At 43.5% G+C, this 27,890-nt stretch overlaps 1 protein-coding gene across 3 annotated transcripts in view; it reads left to right on the top strand.

The window, feature by feature from the left end:
* Positions 1 to 27,890, top strand: part of nrp1 (neuropilin 1) — an 83,995-nt gene that overhangs the window by 51,988 nt on the left and 4,117 nt on the right. For 2 of the 3 annotated variants that reach the window (XM_023326279.1, XM_023326280.1), the window contains exons 8-13: positions 9,828 to 9,983; positions 12,541 to 12,685; positions 16,765 to 17,096; positions 20,376 to 20,520; positions 25,447 to 25,557; positions 26,224 to 26,274. In XM_023326279.1, the coding sequence (XP_023182047.1) occupies positions 9,828 to 9,983; positions 12,541 to 12,685; positions 16,765 to 17,096; positions 20,376 to 20,520; positions 25,447 to 25,557; positions 26,224 to 26,274 (940 nt within the window). The remainder of the gene's footprint in view (positions 1 to 9,827; positions 9,984 to 12,540; positions 12,686 to 16,764; positions 17,097 to 20,375; positions 20,521 to 25,446; positions 25,558 to 26,223; positions 26,275 to 27,890) is intronic. The other variant, XM_023326281.1, reaches the window with a different exon arrangement.

Below are 27,890 nucleotides of genomic sequence, written 5' to 3' on the forward strand. Positions count from 1 at the left end.
GCATCATGCCTGTGGGACATAAATGTTGTCATCTGTGCTTCCCCACCAGGGTCCTCCAGGAATCTTAGGGAACTTCCATGTGTAGTGTAGAGATTTGTGATTGCCTTGACTGCGGTGCTAATAACACTCCCAGTCAAAGGGTGGCGCCAAATGCACGGCACTTACAGAAAACTGCTAATCATTTCAGGAGCAGAGGAAGAAAAACAGAAACAATGTGTGGAGGGTTTTTTTTTTTTATATGAAGTGTATTGTAGAGAGATGAGCGAAAACGCATAAATTACAGAGTGGGGAAGCAATATTTTCTTTCGGTTTCTTCTTTTATGAGTAGAGAGTTCACAAACCGGTGCATTAGTGCCCCCTGTGGGGTTGTAGCAAAACATGTGTAGCCTACCTCTGAGGGGACTGCTGCGGTTTAACTGAGATGAATATAGTGCGAATACGGCTGCCTGTGAGGTCCAAACCACACACAGATGCTGATGTAAAGAATTACATAAAGCCCTTAAAGCGTCCCTTCAGCCACACTGGGGAAATTAGAGAGCGAATCGGGACAGGCCGTCTTAGCATCCCGCCTCTGATGAGTAAAGCACATCACTTCAGCCAGTTGCTGTGCGCTCCCCAGCTCATATCCCGTCGTCCGTTTTATCATTAGCATACGGAGGAAAAGAGGAAACAGGTGACTTGAGTCTCGGCATCCACTTGGTGACTAACAGCGCCGCCATCAGAAATCCACAAAGCGTTTCCAGAGGTTTCCGGGTGGATTGAAGCCTGCCAGCTGCTGCTCTTTGAATTCAGAACACACAGAGGAGCACTCTGTTCTTTCTCATTTTCTCTCTATTTTTTATTTATTTTTTGTCGTTCTTGGTAAGGGAAGATGAATAAACTCATTCCGTAGAGGCCTCGGTTATTCAGTCAGCAGAAGCCCACACACACACGTGCGCGCGCACAGACACACAAAACACAGCGATAGGAAGCTGGGTTTTTTTCCCACTCGGTTGGGGAAGTAGAGAAACGGATTTAAAGAAATGCATTTATTTCATCTTGCAGAGAACTGTTTGCTGCATCCAACTCAATTACAAGCCGATCAGGCAGGGACAGATAGTGTTCAGAGGCCTTTTCTGAAGCTCTGCCTCGAACTTCTCGCCATGTTGTTGTTTTTCTCAGCCGCCCTGACTAGGATTTAGTCAGGTCATGCAACTTTGAGTCATATAGTTCAAACTCTGCGGCAATACCCTGAGTAATACCTCGACCCAGTGATTACACTCTGCCGTTAAGGGTGTAATTGGAAAATTATCTCGAACTAAACTACATCTATGCAAACACGCATAAATACTTAAATACCACACATCTCTGTTATTCCTATCATTTACTTTCCAGTGCTCATGCTCAATGTGTTTACCTCCGTTTAAATGCTGAGAGTTAATTTGCGCATGCAGGATCTCCTGACAGGTCTAACGGTGTTACAAGTCTGAGCACGACTTGATTCTCTTTCTGCCTTTCTGGTCTCATCAGTGTGTGTGTGAAACCGCCAGAGACTGCACACAGTGGCTGTCGGGACGCAACGGGATTTGAGTTATTATTTTTGACCCATAGCAAAAAGGTAGAAAATAGACACAAAAATGGGCTCATAAACACTTATCTTTACAACAAGTTATTGGGGACGTTGTAGATGGAAGAAAAAAACATCTCTGAGATGTTTTTAGAAAAAACAAGGACATTTTGGAGTTTGAAAAGTCAAACGGTGGTGAGGGGGGGACGGGGCGGGGGGCAGGGGGGCTGAGAAATTTTGAGATCGATTTCAGAAAATGTATTGAAAAAACAAGAAAATTTCTGAGTTTGAAAAGTGAAGAAAATTGTGAGAAAATTCCCAGAAAGTTGGAGATGCATCTCATAAATTTTGCTGGAAACAACTCGGAAATCTAAAGATTAGCCTCAGCAATTTTCTATAAGAAAAAACAAGAACATTTTTAAGTTTCAAAAGTCAAAAAAGTTTGACTTTAGGAAATTTTCTGAGCTTAAAATGTTGAAAATTTTCAACTTTTTTGAAACTTCTGATAACTTTTTAGATTGACATAAAAATTTCTAAGGTTTTTTTCTAGCTATTTTTTGACCTTTCAAACACAGAAATGTCCTTGTTTTTTGTAGCATTTTTTTTAGACTATTCTCAAAACGTCTGAGTTTTGTAGTGGAAATTTACTCCCACTTTTTCTTATTTTTTAAATTTATTTTCCATCTACAAAGGCCCTAATACGCCAGCATACATTTTTGACAATGCTGAAGCAGAAAGAAAGTTCCTGGAGGACAATTACGCGCCGATATCTGGCTCTCATATTGAACTTATGAAAAGATTGGGCTGATTTCTTTACCCTGGCTCTCATGCTTTTATGAGTCAGACTGTGCGGTCCTTGCCTCGCCGAGCCACGTCCTGCGTGCCCAGAACGTGTGGTGTCATTTGTTTAGACCGGCTCGACTCCAAGCACTTATCTGGAAATATAACCAAATGTTAAACGTGGAGGAGATGGACGCTTGGTTTTGTTGAGTCAGCAGAGTCTTAGACTGCAGCGATGGTGGATCACGAGTCATAATTCACGTCTCCCTCCGAGTGATTACATCAGCCATCAAACACGGTTCAGCCTTTCAGCTCTCGAAGACAAATAGGTTTATATGTGAGGAGGATTTATTTACCTCAAGATCCTCTCTGGGTTTTCGTATGATTTCTAAATGTTATTGGTTTACATTTATAGATCAGTAAGTGCTGTTCTTGGCGTTGGGTTAAAAGGAGTCCCAGTTGTAATCATTATCTGGGCTTGTTTGTTTTTACAGAGGCCTCTGCGGTTTATGGAAGATTTTGTTCCAAATCTAAGCACCCTGACAGCCGGCCTTCCTCCCTGACCCGAGAAACCTCAGTCTGTTAGCGCAGCCTTGCCAGCGTTCTCCCTGTTTCTAACAAGCGGCCATTAATAAATCATGGTTCGCTCATTACCCAGGCCCTGTTATCCTCCCATGTCTGTGGAATTGATCTAGTCTGTGCACTTCTTTGCTGGAGACCCCATGCTTCTGTCCTTAACATCTTGCAAGGCTTCGCCGTCAGTGGCAAAACTTCCCCTCCCCGAGTTTCCCCTCTGCATTCCGCTATCTCCGCTTTCCTGTTTCCTTCCACCGTGCTTTGTTTCATCTCCTTCTCCACATTGCATTGCATCCTGTGACAGCTTACCTCAACGAGCCTTTTTTTATTTTTATTTTTTTCTTCACTCACATTGCAACAGATTTCAAATTTGGTTCCCAAGACGTTCAGAAATTTGCAAGGATTGACTTTTTTGGCAAGGTTCAGTACCATTAATCATGCCACAGACAGTAAAAGAACCCATCCTCTCTTAACTTTAACATTCTGAAATCTATAAACCTCTGTTAAAATGCTAATGACTAGGATAAGAAAGAAAAAAATTGTGCCACATAAAAATGTGACATTTATTCCCCTTTTCCATTGAGCAGTAAAGCGTGGTGCGGTTTGGTTCGGTTCACTCTTTTGTCTGTTTCCATAACAACAGCGGTCCATTACAGCCGACCCGTAACGTAGCATTCCTGGACCCTTCACTAAGAAAGGCTTAGTGAAGTTGTACGCTCATAAGACAATGGTACAGTATGATTAGGGTGGGGCTACTGGCGCCACACAACACAGTCCATTGACTGGAGGACAAAGAAACTTCACTATCTGCGTCTCCATTACAAATGCGTACAATAATTTGTAGACAGATTTGCAGATTGCAGTGATTCCATCAAATAAGAAACACAACCAAGTAAGATTGTTCGTGCGATAACTTGTTAAAAGCCATGCTGCATCATGATCCTCCTAACACTTCCTGCCGTCTTGTTCGTCATTTCCGCCAGTAGCAACATCCGGTTGTTGATCACATGACGCGGAAAAAGTGTTTCCATTGCGGTTTTGCGATATACACTAACTTTGATCCAGCTGAAAAACCACCTCCTTTTAGCCCAATTCTTTTTTAGTTAAAAAACGAGTTGTTTTTTCTTCTTCTTGAAATTGCAGTGTTTCCACTTAGTGAATTTATTTTAGTAATTATAATTTGCTCAATTATATGGTCAGTGGAAAGCAGCCGGTGCTTGTCGTCGAGTTAGTCTGATGCAACATTAGGTATTTGGGTTTAACTCCGCCTGCCCAATAAGAGTTCAGTTGGATATGTCTGACAATAAAATAAAGTACCAAACCGCACCAACTTGGGTTGCACCACAAGCGAGGCTTTAGTTAGCACAACTTAACTGAAAAACAAACAAGTCTGCAGAGCGATTAGAAAGGACCGAAATGATCTCATTCTGCAGAGGTATCAGTAAAGAGAAGGGTGCAAAATGTTCTGGAACAGTGTATAAGTACCATGACGCAGTGGCAATGGCCACAACTAAATAAAGAACATTGAGTACAAAAACTAAACATTTCTTCAAAAACAATTCAATTGACAAGAAAGCAACGAGCCAGACAACTTTCCAGGAGACCAATACCAAAACTGGATAAGCTACAGAAACGTGCAAAAACGATTGATGTGTTCTACATGGGACAATAGTCCGTTTTTCAGAGCAAAAGTCAAGTGTTGGAACGGTCTACACAGGAAATATGTTTGCTTAGATGCATTGTGCTGTGGATAAGAGAAATCCTCACAGTCTTATGGGCGTGGAGAACGTCTGCGAGACAAACCAGGCTATTATTGTCAAAATGTGGAGTACTTATGGACTCCTATCGAAGAACACTGCTGAAATATGGAAAACAAATCAAAAGTCGCTTCCACAAGGTGTTAGTGTAAGGATGTGCACGCCTACTTGTTATCTTTTTTCTCCTTTGACCGGAGTTATTTGTTATTCAGTTGAATTGTACAAGACATGTGTCACACTTTGAGAGCCATGTTATTGTAGGACAACACTGGAAAACTGATTTCACAGGTTAAGTTTTGTTCATGTTGGACAGCGCTAGACAGATACGTCACCCAATTACTTGCCAAGCCAGCATCTAAACAGTTTCAAGAGCCGCTGATCGCTTTACAAAACACTTAAAGCTGCGACTGAGACCCCCTTTCATCGTCCCCTGGTGTTTTCTGAAAGGACAAAGGATGGCATGGAGAGGCAAGTCAATCTTACTGCTGTGTCTCTGAGCTGCCAAGAAAGGTAGTCCCAGCTTCGCATCTGTCATCATATGTAAGGATTAGCTGGCTTTCTGGCTTCTCTAGGGAGTGATGAAGCAATGAGATGTCTGTCCAACCAGCTGGTCAGTGGATTTAAGGCAGAAACACATTGGGTTGATAGCCGTTTACTCACATTTGATGGGTCGTGGTGAATTGTGCTCAATCAGAACAAGATCCTTGGAATTCAGTCATGGGTAGCTCCTTAAATGAAAGTGGAACAAAACCAGTAAGGGGCTAACATTGCTAGCCTGGCTATTGCTATCCTATGCAATTGCGTTTGATTCTAATTTCTCTTCACAGCTCATTCTGGGCTTTCTCCCACTGACTTGGATTCTCCAGTAAAATTTCTACCGGGCCAATCAGCTAACAGAAGAAGTTGTGAATGATGACATCACAATTGTAGTCTGCCTGTAGTTTTAGCAATAGCAGTGGAGGAAGTAAACAAAGCCGTTCAGTCCGTGTTAGCTAAGTTTCCAAATATGGAATTAGCATTAACAGCCGCCTTGTTTGAACTTCTTTTTTCACAGGATGGGTGGTTAGAGGGCAGTCAATTTATAGCAAGCTTCATATCGTCAAACTGGCGCATTACAAATTTTACCGACAAACATTAGCGATTGGGCAAGCAAGGCATAGAACAAGTGTCTGGTTTTTGCCAGACTACTTACATACCATGATGAGCTTAACCGACTGGGATAGGAAATGTCCAACATACGTTTATGTATTCTGTTCAACTAAATTCAAAAATACTTTATCCCAAAGGGAAGATAAATGTTGCCATAACTCATATCATGCAAGTATTTTCAAAGAAGTGTCTCAAGAAGACACTAAAGACACTTTTAATGTCATACATGACTATCATCACATGTCAACAGCGCATCCTCACAGTAGAGACGATATTTCACAGTAAGAAGTTCTCGATGACAAGACTGCTAATCCACCTCGCTGGCTTTTGCCACTCCTTTTTAAAGCATTGGTGAGAAAGGCGGGAAGATAAAGAAGATGGGGTTGGAGATCTGATTCGTCCCCATTTTGATTGACCATCATCCACAGCCCTTTCCGTCAATGAGGTTCCTGACCATCCAGGAGCGACTGAAACAGGAGCTTATGTTTGTAACACTTTGACACAACTGTTTTATGTAAGAGTCTAGTGTCTTGCTTTGTGCTGGTGCATGGCAGAATGCCTTAAACGAACTATTAATTATATAAATACAGATGTACAGACCAAACGACGGGGGGGAATTGACTGAATTGACTGACTGTATTAGGACAGCGCTCCTTAAATAAGTAATTTGTTGAAAAGTTCATGGCTTGACATGCAAGCACCAAGTGTTCCCAATTACTCCCCACTCATTTCAGTCTCTTCCTAATGACTCGCTGTCACAGAAGGTATTCCAAGCCTCTGTTCTGCTGTTCCCCCCGGTTTTTTCAAATTTTTATTTATTTTTTGTTATCTTTTATTTAAGCCCAAAATTTTGCATAAGCTGCCTCATTGTGCTTTTGCCCCTCGGTCCAAACAGAAAATAGGTCAGGAGGGCTATATGGATATAGATAATGGAGGCCTTTCAGTGCTGAACCCGCGGTCCAAACCTCGCTGCCATCCGCTGCTTTTCCCATCAAGCTCTGCCACAAACAGCCATTTACCCCACAGAGAAGAATTCAGCCCCTGCGTCATTAAACCGTCTCGGGCCGACAGGATTTGACTTTACTTCTATTTGTGGATCAAAAAAATAAAAAATAAAAAAATGTGGAGTTTAACTGTGAAAGTCCCCTGAGCCAATTGACAGGAACAACAGTATTCTGTCTGTATATGACTGACTTTTTTGTGTGTGTGTGCCTGCGTGTGCGGGTGTGTGTGTTCGGCTCCATCCATCCGAATCGTTGGAATGAGACAGAGAGAATGAGTACGGTGGAATCTCATTTATTGCTCCCATCTGTTTATGTCTTTTTACCGCTGGAAGAAACCTAAAGGGGGCCGGAATGACCAGCGTTCTGTGGCAGGGCCTGTGTTCCTTTCCAGCTCTCTTAGCTTGGAATCGCTAAGTGCGGTGGATTGCTGTATATGGGCCTGGCAGACAGGGATGTGGGGGGCCTTGGAGCTGACTCTTGACTGTATGGCTTTGACATGCTGGATCCCTGTTAAGATGCGTGGCGGCAGATAACCCTGGCTTTAATTACCCAAAGTATTCACACTCAATCCGTGTCTGCCAGCTATGCGCTCTCGCGGCGAGGATCTTTGAGCCGTCTCCCTTCCTCACGTGCAAACACAGGGGATCTCCTCTGAGTCGATTCAGTAATCCGCCGGTCTCCATCCATCAGGGCCCGTTCCCGTCTCCCGTCAACATCAAAGGGACGTCTCTCGTCTCTCGCCGTGATCTTGGAAGCCCGTCTCCTCCGACACCCTGGCTTCCTGCACCGCTCCTGCATTACAGTGGCGCCGGCACTCAACACCATTACTCCTCATTAATGTCAGCTCAGCCTGTCAGAGGTGCCGCAAACGCTTGTTAAAACTAGTTGCGCTGCTTTTTCCTCAGAGGGGTTGGGGTTGGGATTCTTTGAAAGTTTCTCAGCTTCGCTCAAACTTTTTTTTAATTTCTTTTTTTTGTCTTTGTTGGGGGTTGAGTTGCGATGGGTGAAGTGGCTTCTGCTGGGGTACAAGCTGTCCGCACTCTGTGAACCTGTTCACATTTTGCCACACTACAACCACACATTTCAATGTACTTTTATCAGGATTTTAGTCAATCGACTAATGAAAAGTTAATGTGCGGTGGAAGGAAATGACACATGGTTTTAAAGGGGCAGCATTATGTGTTTTCCAGGGACATAGTGTCATTTGAAAACACAATCAAGTAACTATGTTACCTTCAGTTGTTAAGAAAATACCATATTTACCAAATATCAAATAGGCGTTGTAATTTGACTCCTTGACATTGGGCCTCTGTCTCTTTAAGTAACTCCTGCTCTTTCTGAAACTCCGCCTTCAGAAAGGCGTCACAACATGGCTCCTCTATTAACCCTTTAACGAAGTTTTTACCTGCGTTTCACTAATAAGTAGCTCATATAGGGGTTTTCTAATTGGAGGGGCTGCGTCTTGAAGGCGGAGCTAGGTCCAACCAGGTAATTTGCACAGCTGAATGGTTGCCATGGAGATTAAAGGATTTCTCCCACATGTGTGGAAGAATCATGGCAACACTCCAGGCATGTTTATGATGAGGGAATAACATTCTAACAAGTTGTAAATGTAACAAAAAAAAAAAAAAGATTTTACATGATACTGCCCCTTTAAAATTTTTTTTTAGAAATAAAATTCTGAAAAGTGTGGTTTTTCATCAAAACCTGCAATTACAGCTCCAACTCTATGTGGGTTTTCTTTGCACATATAAACACATTTGCTCATTTGTTCAAGGCTTTTTTGCGCGTTCTTCATCAAGCTTAACTCAGATGCAGAACAACTGTTAACATCAGTTTACACGTCTTCTTTTAGTCAAATTTTTAGGCCTGAATTTTTGGTCAATTTAACATAACTAACTAAATACCAAGAGTATGCCGCAACCTTGAACCAAACGCCTTTCCGGGGCCATGTAAGCATTGCATTGTTGCCATAGAATAAACAAACCCATAATCAAATCTCTGCATCTTTTTCAGACAGCGCTTTTTTCAGTACGTCTTCTCAAAACCCATTCGGTATGCTTCTCGGATCATTTTACCCAAAATAATAACCCGGAAAAATACTAATGAGATTATAAAAACAACATCATTCACTTCACTCCACAATCATGCTCTACTTTCTTTTGGTTTATCACATAAAATACGTGTAAGACATAGTTTGTAGCATGACGAAATACTAAGAACTTCACTTTTAAAGGCTCCGTTTGTTTCTCAGCTGAGGTATTACTCAGACCTGTGGTCCCACTCGTGATAAACAGCATCATTTACATAACCAGAAGCCAATTTGGATGCCGTTGCTGCCACATAAACAGATGTCAGCAGAACTTAAAGTGGTGTCTGCGCTCATTCTTGCCTGGCAGCTGTGGTCACCCTTGTGAACGGGCTCGGTGTGCGGATCTTTGCAAATAAACAAGCTCGAATGAACGAAATCCACGTACGCGTAAGTCAAACAAAAATCACAGCATAGCAGTAGACTCATGCTCCCGTCTGACCCCGCTGCATGCGGCTTTTTCCATGAGAAAATGTATCAACCGTCCGGTAATGTACTGCAGCCCGTGAACACCCCGCGGCCCCCCGCCCTCCCTGCATATTTTAAATGCACAGCGTTTTTATATTCACCCTGTATCCTTCTTTCCTCCTGGCCGATTTTGATAATGTGATTCCAGACGTTTTTCTGCTCCTATCCAGCAGCCTCTTGTCTCCCATCTCAGGAAATTAAGTTGTCATCCCGTGTCTTTTTCATTAAGGCGCCTATCGTTTCATTGCTGTTTATTAAATTCCTGCTGGAAGTTGATGAGACTGTGGCCAGAGGTGATTCCCTGGCTTTACCTTCCCCCTACTTGCTTGTGTTTTATTAATACCAACTGTGGATTATAAGCCTCACTTAAACGCTTGCTCCTGATTTGAACAGAGCGTTGCATGTTACCTATGTTGTAAAAACCCAAACTTATAATTGCATCTCCATCCCCTCTGCAGGTGGACCTCGGCTTTCTGCGCTTCATCTCTGCCATCGGGACACAGGGTGCCATTTCCCAGGAGACTCACAAGATATACTTTGTCAAGTCCTACAAAGTAGACGTCAGCTCCAACGGAGAGGACTGGATCACCTTGAAAGAAGGCTCCAAACAGAAGGTGCGACTCAAACATCTGCTTCAGACCCCAAATCACATGTGGGGACGGTTTTTAAAGAACGACGATGGGAATTTTCTGGCCACTTTCCAATCGCCTATTCACTGCCTCGCATTCGCAGTTAGCATGGTTAGCTTGGCTTGCATTAGGAAATCATCAGTCTGTGTGTGCTGAAAAAAAGAGAATGGCACTCCAACTTAAAAAAAATAAAATAATCGAGTTATTTGTTACTGTTGATTGAATTAAATTTGTGAAACTTAATTTATTTGCGTTTGTTTAACATGGTAACTTAATAGATTTAATATTAGGCTGAATGAATCAAACTAACACATCTCTGCATGTTTTAGTTTAATGAAACTCTTTGGGCTTCCTTTGACTTGACTTGAAACATTTCAGAGTGACTAAAGATGAACTTCACTAATAAAACAGTTTGTACACCAGAACTCATTGTTGTTCCAGTAAGAGGAAGTTAGTGTGTCTCATTAAAAAAAATATTGGATACTGATATTGGGATGTGTTTACTTACTGAACAGATAATTATGAGTTAAAAAATGACTGAGATCAGTCAATACAGATGATGATGCATTCCTAACAAATATACAAAGCTGTAAAACATTTTTTATATTGACTTCCATAAGTATTTTTGGAAAACTTTTGTTTTTAGATTATTGATTTTGGCATACAACTTCAATTGGTATCTGCTTGCCGCTTGCAAGAAAGTAGAAATGTCAGTTGAGGTGACAAATAGGTAGGAAAGTTGAATGAAAGAATTGCTTGTCATCTCTGAACAGCTGGTAGAGGAGGATCTGGAACACTAAAGAGAAAAAAAGGAGGAAGGAAATAAAACGAGTGGCATGCTGGACCGGAGCGTGACTGACTCTAACCATTGATCGCTGATCGGACTCGTCAAAAAGGCCCCGCTTTGTCCATCTGGAGACGAAGGCAGCTTCAGCTGCGAGTGTCCGGAGGGGTCAAAGATGCATTTGGGCCCCTCACAGTCCCCTCATTTGTGTGGCACGCAACACCCATAAGGGATTTTTCAAAAAACACCCCAAAAAAACCAATGAGTACAAAAAAAGATTCCCAGACCATCTGAACAATCGTTTCCCGCCCCCAAGCTTGATACTTTTACGGCCTCTCTCCAGAGTACACTGTTCCCTTTGTAAAGTGGCAGCTTAAAGGTGCCGCCTAAAGCTCGCCGTGTGTTTTTCCGGCCTCTAAAGTGCTTTTGTGTGGAAGGGTACCATTTGCTACATGCTGAGCCTGCAGTTTGGCATCTTAGCGCAGCTCAGGAAAAAAAAAAAAAGCCACTTTACAGTTAGCAAGCAGAGAGGAGACGCTGCACGGCATTTAAGGAAGTGGCCGACTTTAGAAGGGTCCCTCAGCGATGTAGACGACGGTCATGCCGGGTGAGGGACCTGGTAGCAGGCCGCCTGGTCTAATGCATCAACCCCAGCCACGTTTCAGTTTCTTCTTAGATTAGCTAAACTGCCATCTTTCCATCTGTGCATCCCACTCTGCTCAGCTGGAATCCTTTCCGCCTCGTAACTCCTCGGTCAGGGAGGTCAGGAGGCCGCGCGGCTACCTTTGAGATTCAATTACTCAGAATGAACTGTGACGGACCTCAGGCGGCCGTTCGTCTGGGTGGCCGTCCTCGTCTTGTAGCGCTAGTAAACAGTCATCTGACCCCAGGGGAGAACACCGGCGTCTCTGACCTTTCGACAAGACAGGCGCAGTAAAAACCCCACACCCGATCTGGGAGCGGAGGACGGTGAAAGGGCACCCTGAGCCAATCGGATCTGATCACTGTTACACATCCAGCCTCAGGTTTCACAGCGTTTTCTCCTGCTTCGACTGCGACATGTGAAGCAAGGGCGTCTCCCATCCCCTTGACATTTCAGCGACTTATGACACTCTGTTCAGGAAACGTTAATACAATTTAGAGACTCACGTGAAACAGCTTGAATGGACAGATGTTCTTTGACACTGGCTGTGCTTCCACTGCAAATGTGTCTGTCGAAATTCCACTAATGTTGATGAAACGCAATTTTGCGATTGTTGAGTTTCTATTAAATAAGAAATTAGCACTCATCATCTGTCAGTTGTCAGAGAAGACATTGGCGACTTATTCAGCCGTTGGAGTGACAAGCCCCACCCACTTGGGAGCGGCTATGTAAACCGTGTGATGCTGTGAGAGCTTTGGTGGAGCCAGCTGCGTGTTGTCTGAAAGAAACCATCATCCTCTTACCACTTCCTGTCGTCCTCTTCTCCCTTTCCGCTAGTAGTAATATCCGGCTCTTGATCACATGACTCGTGGGATGTGAAAAAGTGTTTCCACTGCAGTTTTGTCAAGTACTATTTCAATATGGCTGAAAAACCACCTCATCCTAGCACAAAAATGCAATTTTTTTCCCTGAAATTGCCGTGTTTCCATTCATTTCAATTTGTGCGATTTTATTGTTAAAGGAAACGCAGCTAATATGACCTCTAGTTTCCCTTTCTGCGTCTCCTTCCCTGCATTCTGTCAATAATCCGTTTGTCTCCCGCCGTTCTTTCACAGATTTTCCAGGGCAACACCAATCCAACGGACGTCACCAAGGCCAAGCTGCCCAAACCCACGCTGACGCGATTCCTCCGCATCCGTCCAGTCGCCTGGGAAACGGGCATAGCGCTGCGCTTCGAGGTCTACGGCTGCAAGATATCAGGTTGGCTGCAGATGATGCTCGTCTGTATTACCCACGATTCACCTTTCCGTCCCTGAAAACACAAAACTCATTTTTAGCCGCAGCGACTACAGAACTCCAAACTCTCTCTGCTGCCTGGTTTTTATTCCCAGTCCAGGCCCCAGCTGCATAACAACAAATAGTGGCAAAGGAATGGGAATTATCTATTAACATGACTTCGTGTTTAGATGAATCTCATTTGGTATAAACAGAGTAAACAGCTGGCATGCATCTGCTGATGGATCTGGGTGGGCTCTTGCTGATCTGCGCTCAGCCTTCTCTTTAGCCACAGCTTGTTTTGTTTTTTTCTCCTTTTTTTGCTGATATAACTTTGATTTTAGCAACAGTTTTCTTCCCCTTACCCTTTTGTTGATGTTTTAAATTAGCGTGTGTATGCCGGTGGCTCCATTTAGTGTGGCTTTATCACATTTATCTTTGTCTCTGTGGGACACGAACATGTGTATTCAATTTGGATTCCTGCTTGACTAAATTAAGGGCAGAAAAGAGTTAGTCTTTTTTTTTCTGTCAACATCTTGAATAGATCTGGGCCAGAAGGAGGTTCTCACTGTATTTACGCAAATGTGTATCATAATTTAATTTTTTTTTTTTTATCAGAAATGTCAATTGCAACTGATCTTGCTAGAATTACAGAGGAATTTGATTATTATAGTTACAATGATGTTATCGGCAACAGTTAGATCAGATATTTGAAATTTGATATGTATGGAAACAAATGTAGGTGGAAGATTATAGATACTGGCGTTGAGCTTTATATGGAATATCACAAAAAAAAACCAAATCAGCCTTCAGCTGGCATCTTAGCAGACACCATTCATAGTTCAGTGAGTGTTTATTGACAACAGTGTGACTTTAATCAGTGTGAAGCTCCGTGGCTTTAGCAGGACTTTAAACTTTGGACTTACAGAGGCAGTAAACAATTTTTGCTCAACAATTTTAAATTATGATGCCACAAACCCACAAATCCGGATTCTACCCCCACATCAGACGTAGAAACACCTGCAGGTATGGCAAGTTACTGGGATGTTTAACATTTTGGGTAATTTACCTCCGGGATAAAGACGTCCCTAGAAATAATCTAAGGGGAAAATTTAAGGAAAACTGCAATGATTGTAACAAATTAACTCTTCAAATTCTTACAATCATTTAAGCTGATGCGTTTCCAGCTGTAAACCAATAGTAAGTAGTAAATTGTCACAGAGAAAAAAAAGAAAACCTTTTGGCAAAAATTTACTTGTTAATTAAAGAAATGTGTGAGGGTTAAAGACCAAATGTGACTTCAGTCCAAACAACAACATCCTCCTTTAACTGTATCTGATCATACCTGTATTGGTGTCCACGATTAGAAATACTCCCAAATAACTAAGTGCATTTTTCTTAGTGTTTTCTCCAGTAGACTCAGTTCTGTTGGGGACCAAAATTGCAACATTTGTTACTTTTTCAGCTGATGCAGTTCACTTTCACTGATTGGTTCTGTGTGAACTGATCCAGACCCTTTGAAATACCTGTTTGCCCCCTCCCCTGAAGAAGAAACAACACGAAAAACCACAGAAGACATGAGTGCAACCTCCTCCTTTGCAAAATGCGTCAGATTTTAGCGGTGGTAGGAGTTTTTGTTTGGCTCTGCTAAAACACCACAAGCCATTTCTCCCACTAGTGCTGGACACATTCATTTGTTTTGGTTATATTTACCCACATTGCCAGAGTTCACTTCCAACGAAGTTCAATAAAAGTGTAATAAACAGGGCTAGTGTAAAAGCAACCTTTTAAAAAAAAACAAACAAACCTCGTAACCTTCTTCCAGCTTGATGAAGGCGTGCAGCAACAGGTGGGGAGGGAGCGTTACAGTGTCAGCGCTGGATAAGATTCGGGTCACTCTTGGACTTTCTTCGCTGTCACTTTAAACGGACTTTCAACCCCAGGAATGGTTTGATGAAAAATGGCTGCGCTTTTAAACGGCCACCTCTTTCAAACCTTGATTATCGGTAACAGAGCTAATAATGGAATGGGGATTATTTGGAGCCAAAATTGTGAGGTGACTTTGTGGTCCTCCTCTCTATTTTTAGCCAACGAGTCCCTTATGCATCACATATGTGCGGTCAATCCTATAAGAGCAGATGGCACTGTGGGTGCAGCAGGGGTTACAGCTGAGGCCTGTGTGCGGGGCACATAATCAGAGCGCTGCGCCGCGCGTAAACACATCACAGGATCGAAGTCACCGCACGGCCTCCAATATGACGTTAGTGCCCGTTGGTTCTCTGAAGACTCTGCCAGCTCCCAGCATGGTCAGGCAGAGGGAAACCGAGGCTGTACAGGGCTGCACAAACCCTGCGACTCGACTCTCCTCTTCCACATTTGATCCTGCGGAGAGTTTTCTGAGTTCATCGTTGCTTTCATCAAGTCTAGAAGAGCCAAAGCAACGCAACCCGAAAAGTGACAGAGACCAGAGAGGAAAGGCGTTCAGTCTGAGAGGTCCCGTCTTCGGTTAACGGCAGCGCAGTTATTCAGGAGATTACAAGAGGGGTGGGTTGAGTGTCACAAAACTCTTCGCCGCATATGACCGTGGTCGCGTGCCTTCTGATGCAAACAGCTACTCATTAATAAAAGGATCCGCCACCCAGTTGTTGGTAAATACGACACCACAGCATCGAAAATAGCTTGGATGAACCGCCGATGCTCCACCCAAACCTCGATGGTGGCCGGCAGCCCAGCATCATCATCGCTCCTCTTACCCATACACACAAATGTAAACAGTCGTACCACCGGGGCGTGTCACGGCATGTGCGCTGCCTCTGTAATCGCAGCTGAGCTCGATTAACAGCTCCAGATGATCTGGAGGGTGGTGGGGGGAGTCGCATCAGTTGCTTTTATCTCTACACACACACGCACCTTTCCCTTGAATTCTCCTCACTTCAAAGGCATTCATATCGCAGTGTCTTAGTTTCACACAGCCAAAGGCCAGCTCCTCTGATCACTTTCAACACATCTTGGCCTAAGAAGAAAGAAAAACAGGAGAAAAGTCCCAGAAAAATGCTTCTGTGCATTCAGCGATTGCTGGTTTTTGGATTGCACAACCAGGAATTCATCTCATGGGTTTTCATGGGAACCGTTTCACATAGGCAGAGATTGCCTGAAAGAGGCCTTGTTCTGCAAATATTGGTTCTGTTTTTCTCCCCCAGTGCTGCAAAGCTGAAAATGTACACTTTTTCCAAAATGAACACAACAAGGGTTGGTTTTTCTTCAACAGCGGAGATATAATAAGCTACTTAAGGTCTCTAGATTTGTTGCTTTTTGGTTTGAATGAAAGATTTGGAGAAGCAGTGGAAGAACGGCAAAATACCAAAAGGTTTCTAGCCTCCTCCATTCAACTTCGAGTGTAAATAAACAAAAGTGAAGTAAATCTGAAAAGACGTTCGTTTGACTTTGGAACCAAATGCAAAAGGTGCAAAGAGCTAAAATTCATCAAGAGCAGAAGACAAGATCAGAGAAGTAGTTCAAAAGAACGAGGGAAATCTGGGACACCGGACAGGCAAACAATGATACGTTCAAAGATATAATCCCATAGATGTTGACAGCTGTGAAGCAGAAGGCGAGATGATTGCTGTGGCAGCAAAAACAGCACAAAGAGACTGTGTTTGTGTGTAGGTACATGTAAGTCTATGGAGAGGGGGCAGAGAGATAGAAAGGAGAAAGAAAAAAACAGGGCTCCCAGAATGCGGGAGGTGGAAGCACCAGCCGGGAAGAGGGTTTTAATTGGCTGCCTGGAGACAATCGCTTCAGGCTGAAGAATTAGTATGCACGAGATCTACCAACACATAGAGAGACAGAGAATAGAGGTAGAGATCACAGTAACATCACAAAGAGTTTGGCGAATGAGCCTCCTCCCAGATTACCACTGTAGATGATCTTGGACATCGACCCCTTTAGTTAAAGATGAAGTTCTTTCTGTAAATCCGTTGCATCTCTGCAGGGGTTTCATTTGATTTGCATCAAAAAAGAAAAAAAAGTTAAGCACATTTTCCTGTCCCTCTCTCGTCTCTCAGAGTACCCCTGCTCCGGCATGTTGGGCATGGTGTCGGGCCTGATCACAGACAACCAGATCACGGCATCCTCTCACACCGACCGGAGCTGGGTGCCCGAGAACGCCCGCCTTCTCACCAGCAGGACCGGATGGACGTTGCTGCCCCAGCCGCAGCCCTTCGCGAACGAGTGGCTGCAGGTGGACCTCGGCGAAGAGAAGCTGGTGAAGGGGTTCATCATCCAGGGAGGGAAATACCGCGAGAACAAGGTCTTCATGAAGAAGTTCCGCCTCGGGTATAGCAACAACGGCTCCGACTGGAGGGTGGTGTATGACACCAACGGAAACAAACCAAAGGTAGGTTGGGCGTGGGGGGGTTTAAGAAATCGTTTGGACATTTGTTTAGTTCTGAAGATGCCTTGCCAAAAATCTGTAATTTTGTAGAAGGTACCACTTGAACTGATGAGGTTGAAGACTGAAGCATTCTGAAAGATGAACCCTATTACAAGTAGAGGAATTTCTCACTATTGTCGAAGGCTCTTCGTCAAGGGGACAAATTTTAAGCATTTTGATGTTCAGGTTCAGATAGGATGAAGCGGATGATAGATAAATGGATGGACACTTGTCTGTTGTAGTGTTTAGTTTGGCCAAAAAGCATTGCTGTCCACTTATCGTATCAGTCAGATCACCTGTCCCTTACATCTCTTACACGTTTTAAACTCAAAAACTGGGGGCCAAATCCAGCCAATCATAGCTTTTTTTTTTTCCATTTTTTTCTCCGAAGAGTTTTTGCGGCACTAGTGGCTCGTATTTTTTTGACAGTAGGCAGACAGGAAGAAGGGTGAGGAGAGGGGGGAAGACATGCAGCAAAGGTCGTCGGGACCTGGAGTCGAACCCGCGACGTCCGCGTCGAGGACTAAGGCCTCCAAACGTGGGGTGTGCTAACCCCCTGCGCCACCACAGCACGCCCCATCATAGCTTTTTATGTGGCCCTGTTAATGCCAGAAGCTTCAAATTAACAGTTGAGTGCTTAAATATCTCAAATAATATTGAATCAATCAAACCGGAGCAACTTTTACCTGCAGACTGCCAAATTGCATCAGTCACTCCATTCTTTTTCGCAATTCTGTGATCGCAAAATCAACATATCCCTGCGTTTTGCATATTTGTGAATTTATTGCACATTTTCTGCAGATATGTTAAGTGATACTTTTCACCTCTGTGCTGCCTCAGGCTGCCGTGACGTCAAGCTGTAGTCCATGATCGACGCGGCGCGTAACAAAAAGTCACATTTAGCATCATGGATCAGCACAAATATTGCCTTTCAGTTTCAGCACACAAAAAAAAAATCACAAAAAACAATTGCAAAATCCAGGAGTGTGATCAATGTGAAAAGATTTTGTATTTTTTAATATTTTATGTTGCCTAATTTTATCAGGCAAATCTGGCTCTTTGAAAACATTCATAATCTTGATGTGACTCCAAATGAAAATAAGTTTGATATGGCTGAGATATGGGATTCCAGATGCAACAGACTAAAATGGGAGCCGTTCTTCGGGTGGCTGGGCTCAGCTGTAGAGATAATTAACCTACATTTGGAGGTTTTCCAGACATGTTCAACCTAGAAGAGAAGCAGGGGGAGGGAGGAACCTTCTGGCCTGGGAACAAGCAGGAATCCCTCGGAATCAACTCAAGTGTCATTGGGGAGAAGGATATTCCCACCTGGACCTGTTACCCTTACAACCTGATCTTAGATTAAACAACAGATGATGGATGGATGGTGAAGCGGCCAGGTGGATCAGTGACAAACATTTAACCCTCAGAGTGTGAATGCTCCATCAATGCCATAGAAGCCTACCTAGTTTGATTAGACAAATCATGTACTAGAACCAAGGCGCTTAAGAACTTTAGATAATGTAGTAGGGGCGATATTATGTAAAATTGATATTTTTGAGTTTTATAACATGTTATGATTTTATTCACTCCTCAAAATCATACCTTTAATGTTGCCTTGATTCTTTTATGCATGTCTGAGAAATCCTTTAATCTCCCATGGCAACTATTCAGCTGTGCAAAACGCGGGGCTAGGGTGGACCTAGCCCCGCCTTCAAGAAGAAGCTCCTCCCCAGAGCTGCAGTTTTCAAGCTTCCAAGTCTCCACAGCATGCAAAGCAGACTTCCCTTGTGACTCCCCCACTCAGCTCCTTCAGACTAGCCAGCAGCAATTAGCAAACACCTGGTGGTTGAGCTCATTACACGAGCTACTTCTCAGTGAAACGCTGGTAAAAACATTGTTATAGGGTTTATCAAGGAGTCATGTTGTGATGACTTCCTGGAGGCGGACCTTCAGAAAGAGAAAGAGTTTCTTAAAGACACAGAAGCTCAATTTCAAGGTGTTGCATACAAAGTCAAATATATTTTTAAGTCATATTTCATATATACAGCATTTTTCTAACAACTGAAGTTAACATAGTTACTTGATTGTGCAATAATATGGCACTATATGCCTGGAAAACACATAGCACCGCCCCTTTAAAAGTCCATATTTCTGTGAAGGCAACAAATTAAAGTAGATGGTCTGTTTTCTGATCCAATTTAAAGGTGCTTCTGAAAACATCTCAGATAGATCTGTACATTGTTTCTGATTATGATGAATTTGGTCCACTTTCGCCGGAACGTCGCACCTGCCAGTTGTGAGTAATAAAGCAGTCACAGCGAGTCAATCTCGGCTGCGCTTTGGATCGCGTTAAAATAAACATCGCAATCCCAAGTTCCCACACCCCGCTTGGCATTGCGTGCGAGTCACACTCTTTGGGTCTGTCAGGGGACAGTAAGAACCTACTTGGAGAGGAAGAAGAAATCACTTCCTAACTGAGCAAATGATGCAGTTTTGCTGCGTCCACAGAACACACACTCCACTTATGGCACAATGTATGCACACGTACCCACGCACGTGCGCACACATCATGCTCTCATAAAGAGCCACGTACTTTTCCAAGAGGAGCTGCAACACCCCGTCCCCAATTACAATTGTCCCTGACAGGGCATAAATCTCATCCAGATGGGCTGATGGTTGATTTATGATGGGAGCAAGAGCGATCCATACCCCCGACTGTCCTAGTTAGCTGCCTTTCTTACCTCGCCAGAGAGGTACCCAAGCATCTAAAGCACACCAGGCTCTTTCACGTGATCACCCTCATTAATCCACTTCCATCGGTCCTCTAGCTTCCTCTTTGCTTGCTCCTAAATCCTACATCTCCCACTTTCCCCCTCCAACAGCCATTTGTTTGTGTGCAACAGATCTGAGGCAGAGTTCAGGGAGCTGAAAGTTGCTTTTTGACAAAAAGGTCTGCGTCATGCTGTTTTTTTTTCGTTTTGGTTTGGTTTTTTACCCTCTGTGTCACCCACGTATGCTGCGGTTTAGATGTCAGCAAGACCGCAGATCTGCTGATCGCCTTTTATTTCCCGCCAGACTCCTGTTACTTTCCACCCAACCAGGCGCTCGCCGCCCACACGTATCACTGTAAAGTTCAGAATGCCGCAACAAGGATCCCAGAGAGCGTGCTCGTGTGTGTGTACAGCATATTACATGTTGTGCCTACTGGTCTCTTTTTTTTTGTTGTTGTTTCTGTGCCAGATATTTGAAGGTAACAGTAATTACGACACTCCTGAGCTGAGGACAGTGGAGCCCCTGCTGACCCGTTTCATCAGGATTTATCCAGAGAGGGCTACTCCTGCAGGGATGGGCCTGCGCCTTGAGCTCCTCGGCTGCGAGATTGAAGGTGAACATGCGCAACACAAAAACGAATAAGAATCTTGTTTGATCTTAGTGGTGGGCAATATGGGCTTAAAGTTTTTCATCACCATGTTTGAAGGAACTGTTGTCATAACGATAAAAGGGACGATAACGACAACATATTTACTAGGTCTCTCTTGGGTAACTGTATGACTGTGACTGTGTATGACAGCAGTTATAACCCCCCCCACACAAATAATGACCTTTAAAATAACTTCCATCAGTTACGTGCGTCTACAGGACACCAGTCGCATAAGGAAGTGTAATTTGTATCACTAAACTGCACGTTAATAGTTTCTTTTCTTTCTAATTTATTGGTATTTATTGATTCTGTCATTGAACAAAACAGTGGCAAAAATAGCAAAACCATCAATCTGGACAGCTTTATGGGGTTGAAACATCAAAAATTGACAATGATAAATCAAAATTCTTTCTGTGGTAAGAAATGTATTATAATAAATGATGAATGGATGAAATACCCAAAGGTTGCAAGCACGATGTAACACCACAAAACAACATTTTCAATACTGTCAGACTGAGCTTTTCCTGTCAGATAGGATGAGCAAAATTATTTCCTCAACGAGAGAAAACATTTCCTCAAATTCTGAAGTTTACATACACTGAGGCTACTTTGGCTATGTAGACGAAGAGGTCAGTGGGTTCGTAAACCTTTAATATTTAACAACATTTGACTTAAATGGAAATGTGGATGTGCTTTAAGGTAACACACTCCTCGGTTGCGTGATATTGTGGAAACTAAAACAAGAATCAATCAAGGCGTCAGGAAGAGAGCTGCACAGACTGGCACGTCACTAAATAGATGCTGTCATGATGAAAGAATATTATGTGTGAAATATTGAAGAACACAGGAAGTTAATGTTTGGGTGTAAATGGGTCTTCCAAATCCAAACGGACACTATCCTAATGCATAGCATCACTTACTTACAAAGTAGATTAAGGAGGACAAACTCAGTGTTTTTGTAGTGGTCGTCAACAAGCCTCATTTCAGTTCTATAAATCTGAAATGGGCAGAGTTTTTTTTTTGTTTTGTTTTTTGAAATCACTTTATTAAAATATTGAACTCCCCAAGGGTGACCAGATGGGAGAGATTGGCGAGTTGAGAGAGGGAATCGACCAAAATCCCAACAATATTGTGAGACCCCGAAAGAGCAGTTTGCTAAATACTAAGGAAATTAATGTAAACTTAAAAAATAAAAATAAAAAAAACTCTTAAAACACACATAATATTTGGAAGCTGCAACTGACCTAAAGCAGGAACAGTTTATGGTTATACATCTTCCTCACAGCGTCTATAAATACCTGCTTCCAGCTGGCTGCTGTGAGGGCCGCTGGGACTTCTTGGTGGCAAAGTGAAACCTTTTATCTTTGCCGTTGACAGCAGAAACACGTTTAGCTAGCATAATCAAATTTTCTTTCCCAGTGGTGAGGTGAAAACCGGTGATTCCTTTCTGTCCACGGCGGTGACGTGAGTACAGTAGGGACGTCTAGATAAGAGTTTTCACAGTCTGAGCCTACAGTATGTTACATCTCTTCGTGTGTGATGTGTCAGGCTCGGTGAGGTGAGCAATCTGTCAACCAAACTAATAACGTGACTAGACACAACTTTCGCGTCATCTCTTCGCAACATCCCTGGTTATTTAACGATGGGCATGAAGGCTCCCTGTGTTCAGCACACAGCTGTCCAGCTCATGCTGTTTATTCCAACAAGGGACAGCTTGTCTTGTCTCCCTGTTACATCAAAGCTGCCCTCATGGCTGGCCACTTCTGGAGGGGATCAAATAAAAGCCCACCTGGCCTCCTGGGTTTGCTGCCGCCTGGCCCCCCATCAGCCTCTTCACAGCCCGTCCTCGTCTTTGGTCTTTCAAAGGAGCCAGAGGACTTTGGTATATTTGAATTGATCCATATTGTTTCTGTCTATTCGGGGTCTCTCTCTGGGAGCAGATGTAGAGTACTGTGCGAAAAGACCGAGCTGTCCTTGATGTCGAAGGAGTTAGACTTGGTCTAAAGTTTTGCACTGAGAGGGTTCTGACCCATGGCTGTCCCAGGCTTTATGAAGGTATTTCAAGGTTGTTGGTTTTTTTAGATTGTATGTTAAGGCGCTTCGTCTTTAGCAGACTGTCGCAAAGGCGCAATCTTTTCCCAATTTTGACAGGTACTGAATCAAATTTTTCACCAATGACTCTTTTTTTTAAAACACAGAGCTACAACAAGTATCCTTCTGGGTTTTGTTGAAGTTTCACAGATCACAGCTACTAAAAAAATAACCAGGGCTAAAGTTAAGTTATTTGTTTTGTCTCATTGCACCTTAACTTGACTCATCAAACGTGTGTTAATGGTGAGAACTGTGGTGTTCCTGATGTGTTTGAACCTTTTTATAAATCGACTGTGTTTAGCGTTGTCACTGCCTCATTAGGGGACCAAGAGTGGCAGGTTGAATTCAGAGCCACTTGTCACTTTGGTAATCCAAGTCCTGACTTGAGGTATTCTGTAAAAATCACTAGTAGCTCTTTGACCAGAAGCATTACACCTAGCAAACTGTTTCCAGCAGATAAATCATCTCATTCTGGTGCCACAAATTTTTATCGAAAAACAAGATCTTTTTTTGAAATTGTTGCATTTCCATTAAGCAAATTTATTTTCGAAATGTCAAATTGTGCCAATGTGTAGTCAAAGGAAATGCGGAAATTGTTCAGTTGATCAGCTATCTCAAGTTTTCAGGTAATCAAACATGTTGCTCCTAAAGACAAGTCAATTACAAACATGTGATTTTTGCAACAGGTTGCTAGCAAGGAGCCGTTCGCAACCAACCTGCTAGGTGCACACATCTCACTCGTTCATCTGTTTAGCTTGTAGGCTTCTGATGAATGTACAACCTGGCTTAAAAACAGTAAAAACTACTCATTTACTGTTCGCATAAAATTTTTAGAAGGTCCTTGTAAACTTTTTATTTTAGAATATTTTATTTTTTTTAAAAGTGCTTTTTGTTGGAAACTAAATTTAAAGAAATGAAGAGCAACACTTTTGTGCAGTTGTGTAGCACAGAAAGAGCCTAGTGGTATGGTAGTGGATTTACATATTGGATTTCAGGGAAGACCATTCTCTCATAAACCTGATGGACTCCCAGCGGGAGCTTCAGACAGGCGATAATGCTTGTTTTCACCGTTAATGCCAAAAACAGACAGACTCACAGAGATGGATGCACTCACAGCAACCGCAAGTACCTCGCCAAGGTTGTGGTTAAACGGACAACGTATACAATTACGCACATACACAGGTGCCTATTTGTCTCCTCAAGAGTGTGCCGGAGTGTGTGTGTGTGTGCAGTAAGAGCCACAGCAGGAGGGCTAAGTCCTCATTTCTGTAAGAGGGTTTCCTAACGCAGCGCTGACCCCGTCCCTGACCTCTCCCACCCTGAATCTGACAGAGGCTGATCAGCCTCATATTTCATCGAGCGGAGGGCGAGAGCGGGAGGATGGGCTCGCTCGCACACACTTTCGCCCCTGCTCACTCCCCCATCTGTCTATGCCTCTTCCCTGCTCAACCTCTCTCCCCTCGTTCTCTTTCCTCCCTCTGCTCTGGGGGAAGCCCGATCATTACTCAAGATGGTATAAAAACTTACAAATGCACGCTCACACCGCAGGACGGCTTCGCGGCAGCGGAGCGTGGCGTGGATCTCGGGCCTTACCCACATCGAAGTGATTCAGGGCTGTAATGATAGGCCATGGTTGCTCTGCCTATGTAGCCATTTGGATGTCTTTTTTTTTCTTTCTTTTTTTTTTGCATCTTGTAGTTTCAACCGCTCAAGCATCATGCGCTAACTTCAAGGCTGCATTTATACACCCATACCTCTACAACTTGATAAAAGGAGCATTGCTAATAGCTCCAGCTGACGGGGAGAAAAAAAAGGAATAAAAGCTGACATTGAAAGCCAGTATGTAGCTGTTTGGGGTATTTACATATATTTAATTTTTATTTTCTTTAGCTTTCTTTTTTAATCACAAAAAAACCAATCTATCATACAAACATCTAAAAGTTTCAGGACCTCAGCCCTGGAGGTCTGGATCAGAGGACCTCTGGTCTACAACATCGTGACAGAAAATCTCACTGAGTTATTCCACAGTAGCTGCGTTTCCTGTACAAATGTGTGAAAAACTTTGTCAGTGTTCCACTACTGTTGAAAAAAAAAAAACACAATTTCACTATTGCGGTGTTTCCATTAAGTAAAAAACACAATTAAAATCACACATGAATAATTTTGTTCACACGATATGTCATTACAAACATGCTGCGTCATCATGGTCCACCTACTTCCTGTTGTTTCCATTGCAGTTTTGCGAAATAAAGAAATTTTGATACGGCCAAAAAAAAAACTCATCCTACTGCCAAAACTTTTTATCAAAAAATAAGTTTTTTCAAAATTGGCATGTTTGCATTAAGCAAATTTATTTTTGAATCGTCAAATTGCGCAATTATACTGTCAATGTAAATGCAGCTGCTTTTACAGTAAATTATAATGCTGTTTTACAGGTACCTGGCCAACAATTATGTAGAAAGCCTAATTGGGAAAATACAGGCTGAAGAATGGTACCTATATGTTCAAGAGTGATCACATCTTATTTTAAGACTAATCTGGAATTTTAATAATGCTGAATCTGCATTTTTTAAAATTGTTTAATGGGTTAAACGACGCAGATCAAGGTTAAAACTGAGGACTTTTAAACATGACAATCGCTGCATGCAGATTTCTTGTTATTTCGCAGTACTTTCCTTTGACCCCAGTCACACATGCATAAGGTCAGACTCATCAACATCCAGCCTCCTCACCAATACCGTTTGGCTCAGAAATCCAATCAGTGCTGATTGCCGACTCCCCTCGCTCTTTGTCTTCCAGCTCCGACGCTCCCCCCGACCACTCCGGCCCCGAGCACCACCCCTTCCGATGAGTGTGATGACGACCAGGCGAGCTGCCACAGCGGCACAGGTGATGACTACGACGTGACAGGTGCTAACATCGCCTTCATGAGACTGCGTCCAAACGCCCCCCTCCTCACCCTCCTGTTGCCCTCCCGCCTCTCTTACTCTGTTTCTGACTCCGCTTCCCCTCTTCCTTCCCCCATCTACGCAATGCCACCGAGTTTTCTTAGCGTAGCCAATCTGGCATCTCTTGCGCACGCTCGCCAGCATGCATGCATGCGTCTACATGTGAGCTGGCACTGATAGATGCAGCTCTAATTAGTTGCACCTTCAGTTCCCACCTCCCTCGTCAGTCTTCCTATCCCCCCAGTCCCCCACACCCCTCATGGGAACTCACGGGGGACACACCATTCCACGCACACCTGTCTCTGCATCTCTGCAGCAGAGCTCTGCCTCTTTCTGTCATTAGCTCTCTCATACGCGTTGTCCTCTTGGCCTCCTTTCCCACTAACCCAGTAACTCAATGAGCCTGCACTGCCGCTGGTACTCTCCATTAACCAGCAGTCTCCAATGAGGAGCATGGCACTGTCTCACTCATAGGCGACGATAGTCGATGAAAGGGTGTATTGAAGGAAATGAATGGAAAGTGGCATGAAGTGATCAGCTCTATCTGGCATGAATGCAGATGATGTCTCAGAAAGGAATCAACCTTTCGAAAAAAGGCTAACTGTGCTGCTACTCCATCTTGTGACAGGTGGCACCGCAATGCCAGAGACCACAACTTTAAAAGTGGACCCCATTCCAGGTAAGTCTCTGAAAAGGGATTTGTTGTTGTTTACCTGCTGAGTTTTAATTTTAGACCACAAGAAGCAGACCAAAGGTAATGAATGCCATCACCAGGCAGGTCCCTCTCCTCCTTTGGCGTTGGCCTGTTATTAACGCTGATGATATGGCCCGGAGAGGCTCCTGCTGACGGGGTGAGAGGGATTGCACGACGCGAGGCTGGCTGATGATTAGCACCGGTGCTCCGCTGCTGCCTCCTCAGCATAATCACTAATCACCGGGCCGACACTGACGCACGCAAAAAAAAAGGAGCTGGCGCGAATAACAGGGAAGCACGATGCAGATGACCGGAGGAAATTAGGTGGACTCTGGGGCCACGTCCCCAGCCAAGCACACATAGCAGTGTCTCCTATAGCGGGGCTGATGAGGCAGCAGCCAGCTGGGAGAAAGCACCCCAGTCTGACCTTGGCTAATGGGCCGTAGGCTCCACCCATCCCCATTTACTCAGTCAGCTGGCTTTATGGTCTGTCTGCAGTCTGCTGGGGCAGCGGCTATCCTAATGGAAGAAAGTGACATGTATTGTGTGTTTGCCTTAAACTCAACCTTGTGTTTTAGAGAAAATGCATAGCGATTACGAGAATGAACTTATGAGTGCATGTTGCCTCACAAAAGTCTTTGAACACCTTGAACTTTTTACCATTTTGTTTCGGGACTTTACGTCCACTTGTGTTTGATTTCATGTAGCAATATAGACATGTTTGCTAGCAAACGGCACTGTCGAGATCCAGGAACAGCAGACAGCTCAGGGACAAAGCTGTGGAAAACTGTAAAACAACAGGCCAAAGTTTGGATGTTTCATGTAGCACTGTCTATCGCATGAAGATGGAAAAAGTACGGCACGACAGCAAACCTCCCAAGACGTGGCCGTCCACTTAAAGTGAAAGGATGCAGAAAGAGCACATTAATCATGCAAGCAGTCAAGAGATCCATAGCTCAGGTAGGGAAATCTGTTGACAAGGCGGCTATTAGTCTTGCACTCTGCCGATATGACTTTATGAAACAGTGGCAGGAAGCAAAGCCATTGTTAAATCACAAAATAAAGAAGTCCTGTCTGCAGTTTACCACAGACAATGTAAGGGACAATCCAAGGTGCCCTGGCCTGGCAAGATGAGAAAATAGTTTTTATGTTTGGCCTACATGCAAAGACACTGCTGAACACTCCATCCATGCATCAAAGCCCATAAACAGTCAGAAGTACAGTGCAATAATTTAGACTGAAGCATATTCATATGCCAGAATAGCCCATATAGAGACCAGACCAAAATGTCCTGATGTTCTCAAATTCTCTCCATCCATGGATTAATTTCAAAGTATTTTGCAAAGAAGCAACTTTTTGGGATTATGTACTACCTTGTGTCGGTCTGTCACACAACACCCCAATAACATACACAGTCATCTGTAGTTGTAAAATGTCGAAGGTGTACAAATACGTTTGCAGAGAACGAATGAGAACATCTGGGTTTCTTTTTTTTTTATTTTGCATTCAATTAAACCTTGTGTCTAAGGGTAAAGACATTCCATGTCAGTAGAATCGAGCCATACATGTGTTCATGTTTATGTGTCCTGAGTCTGTGTGGT

Source organism: Xiphophorus maculatus, chromosome 21, assembly GCF_002775205.1.
Source record: "Xiphophorus maculatus strain JP 163 A chromosome 21, X_maculatus-5.0-male, whole genome shotgun sequence".
NCBI lineage: Eukaryota > Metazoa > Chordata > Actinopteri > Cyprinodontiformes > Poeciliidae > Xiphophorus > Xiphophorus maculatus.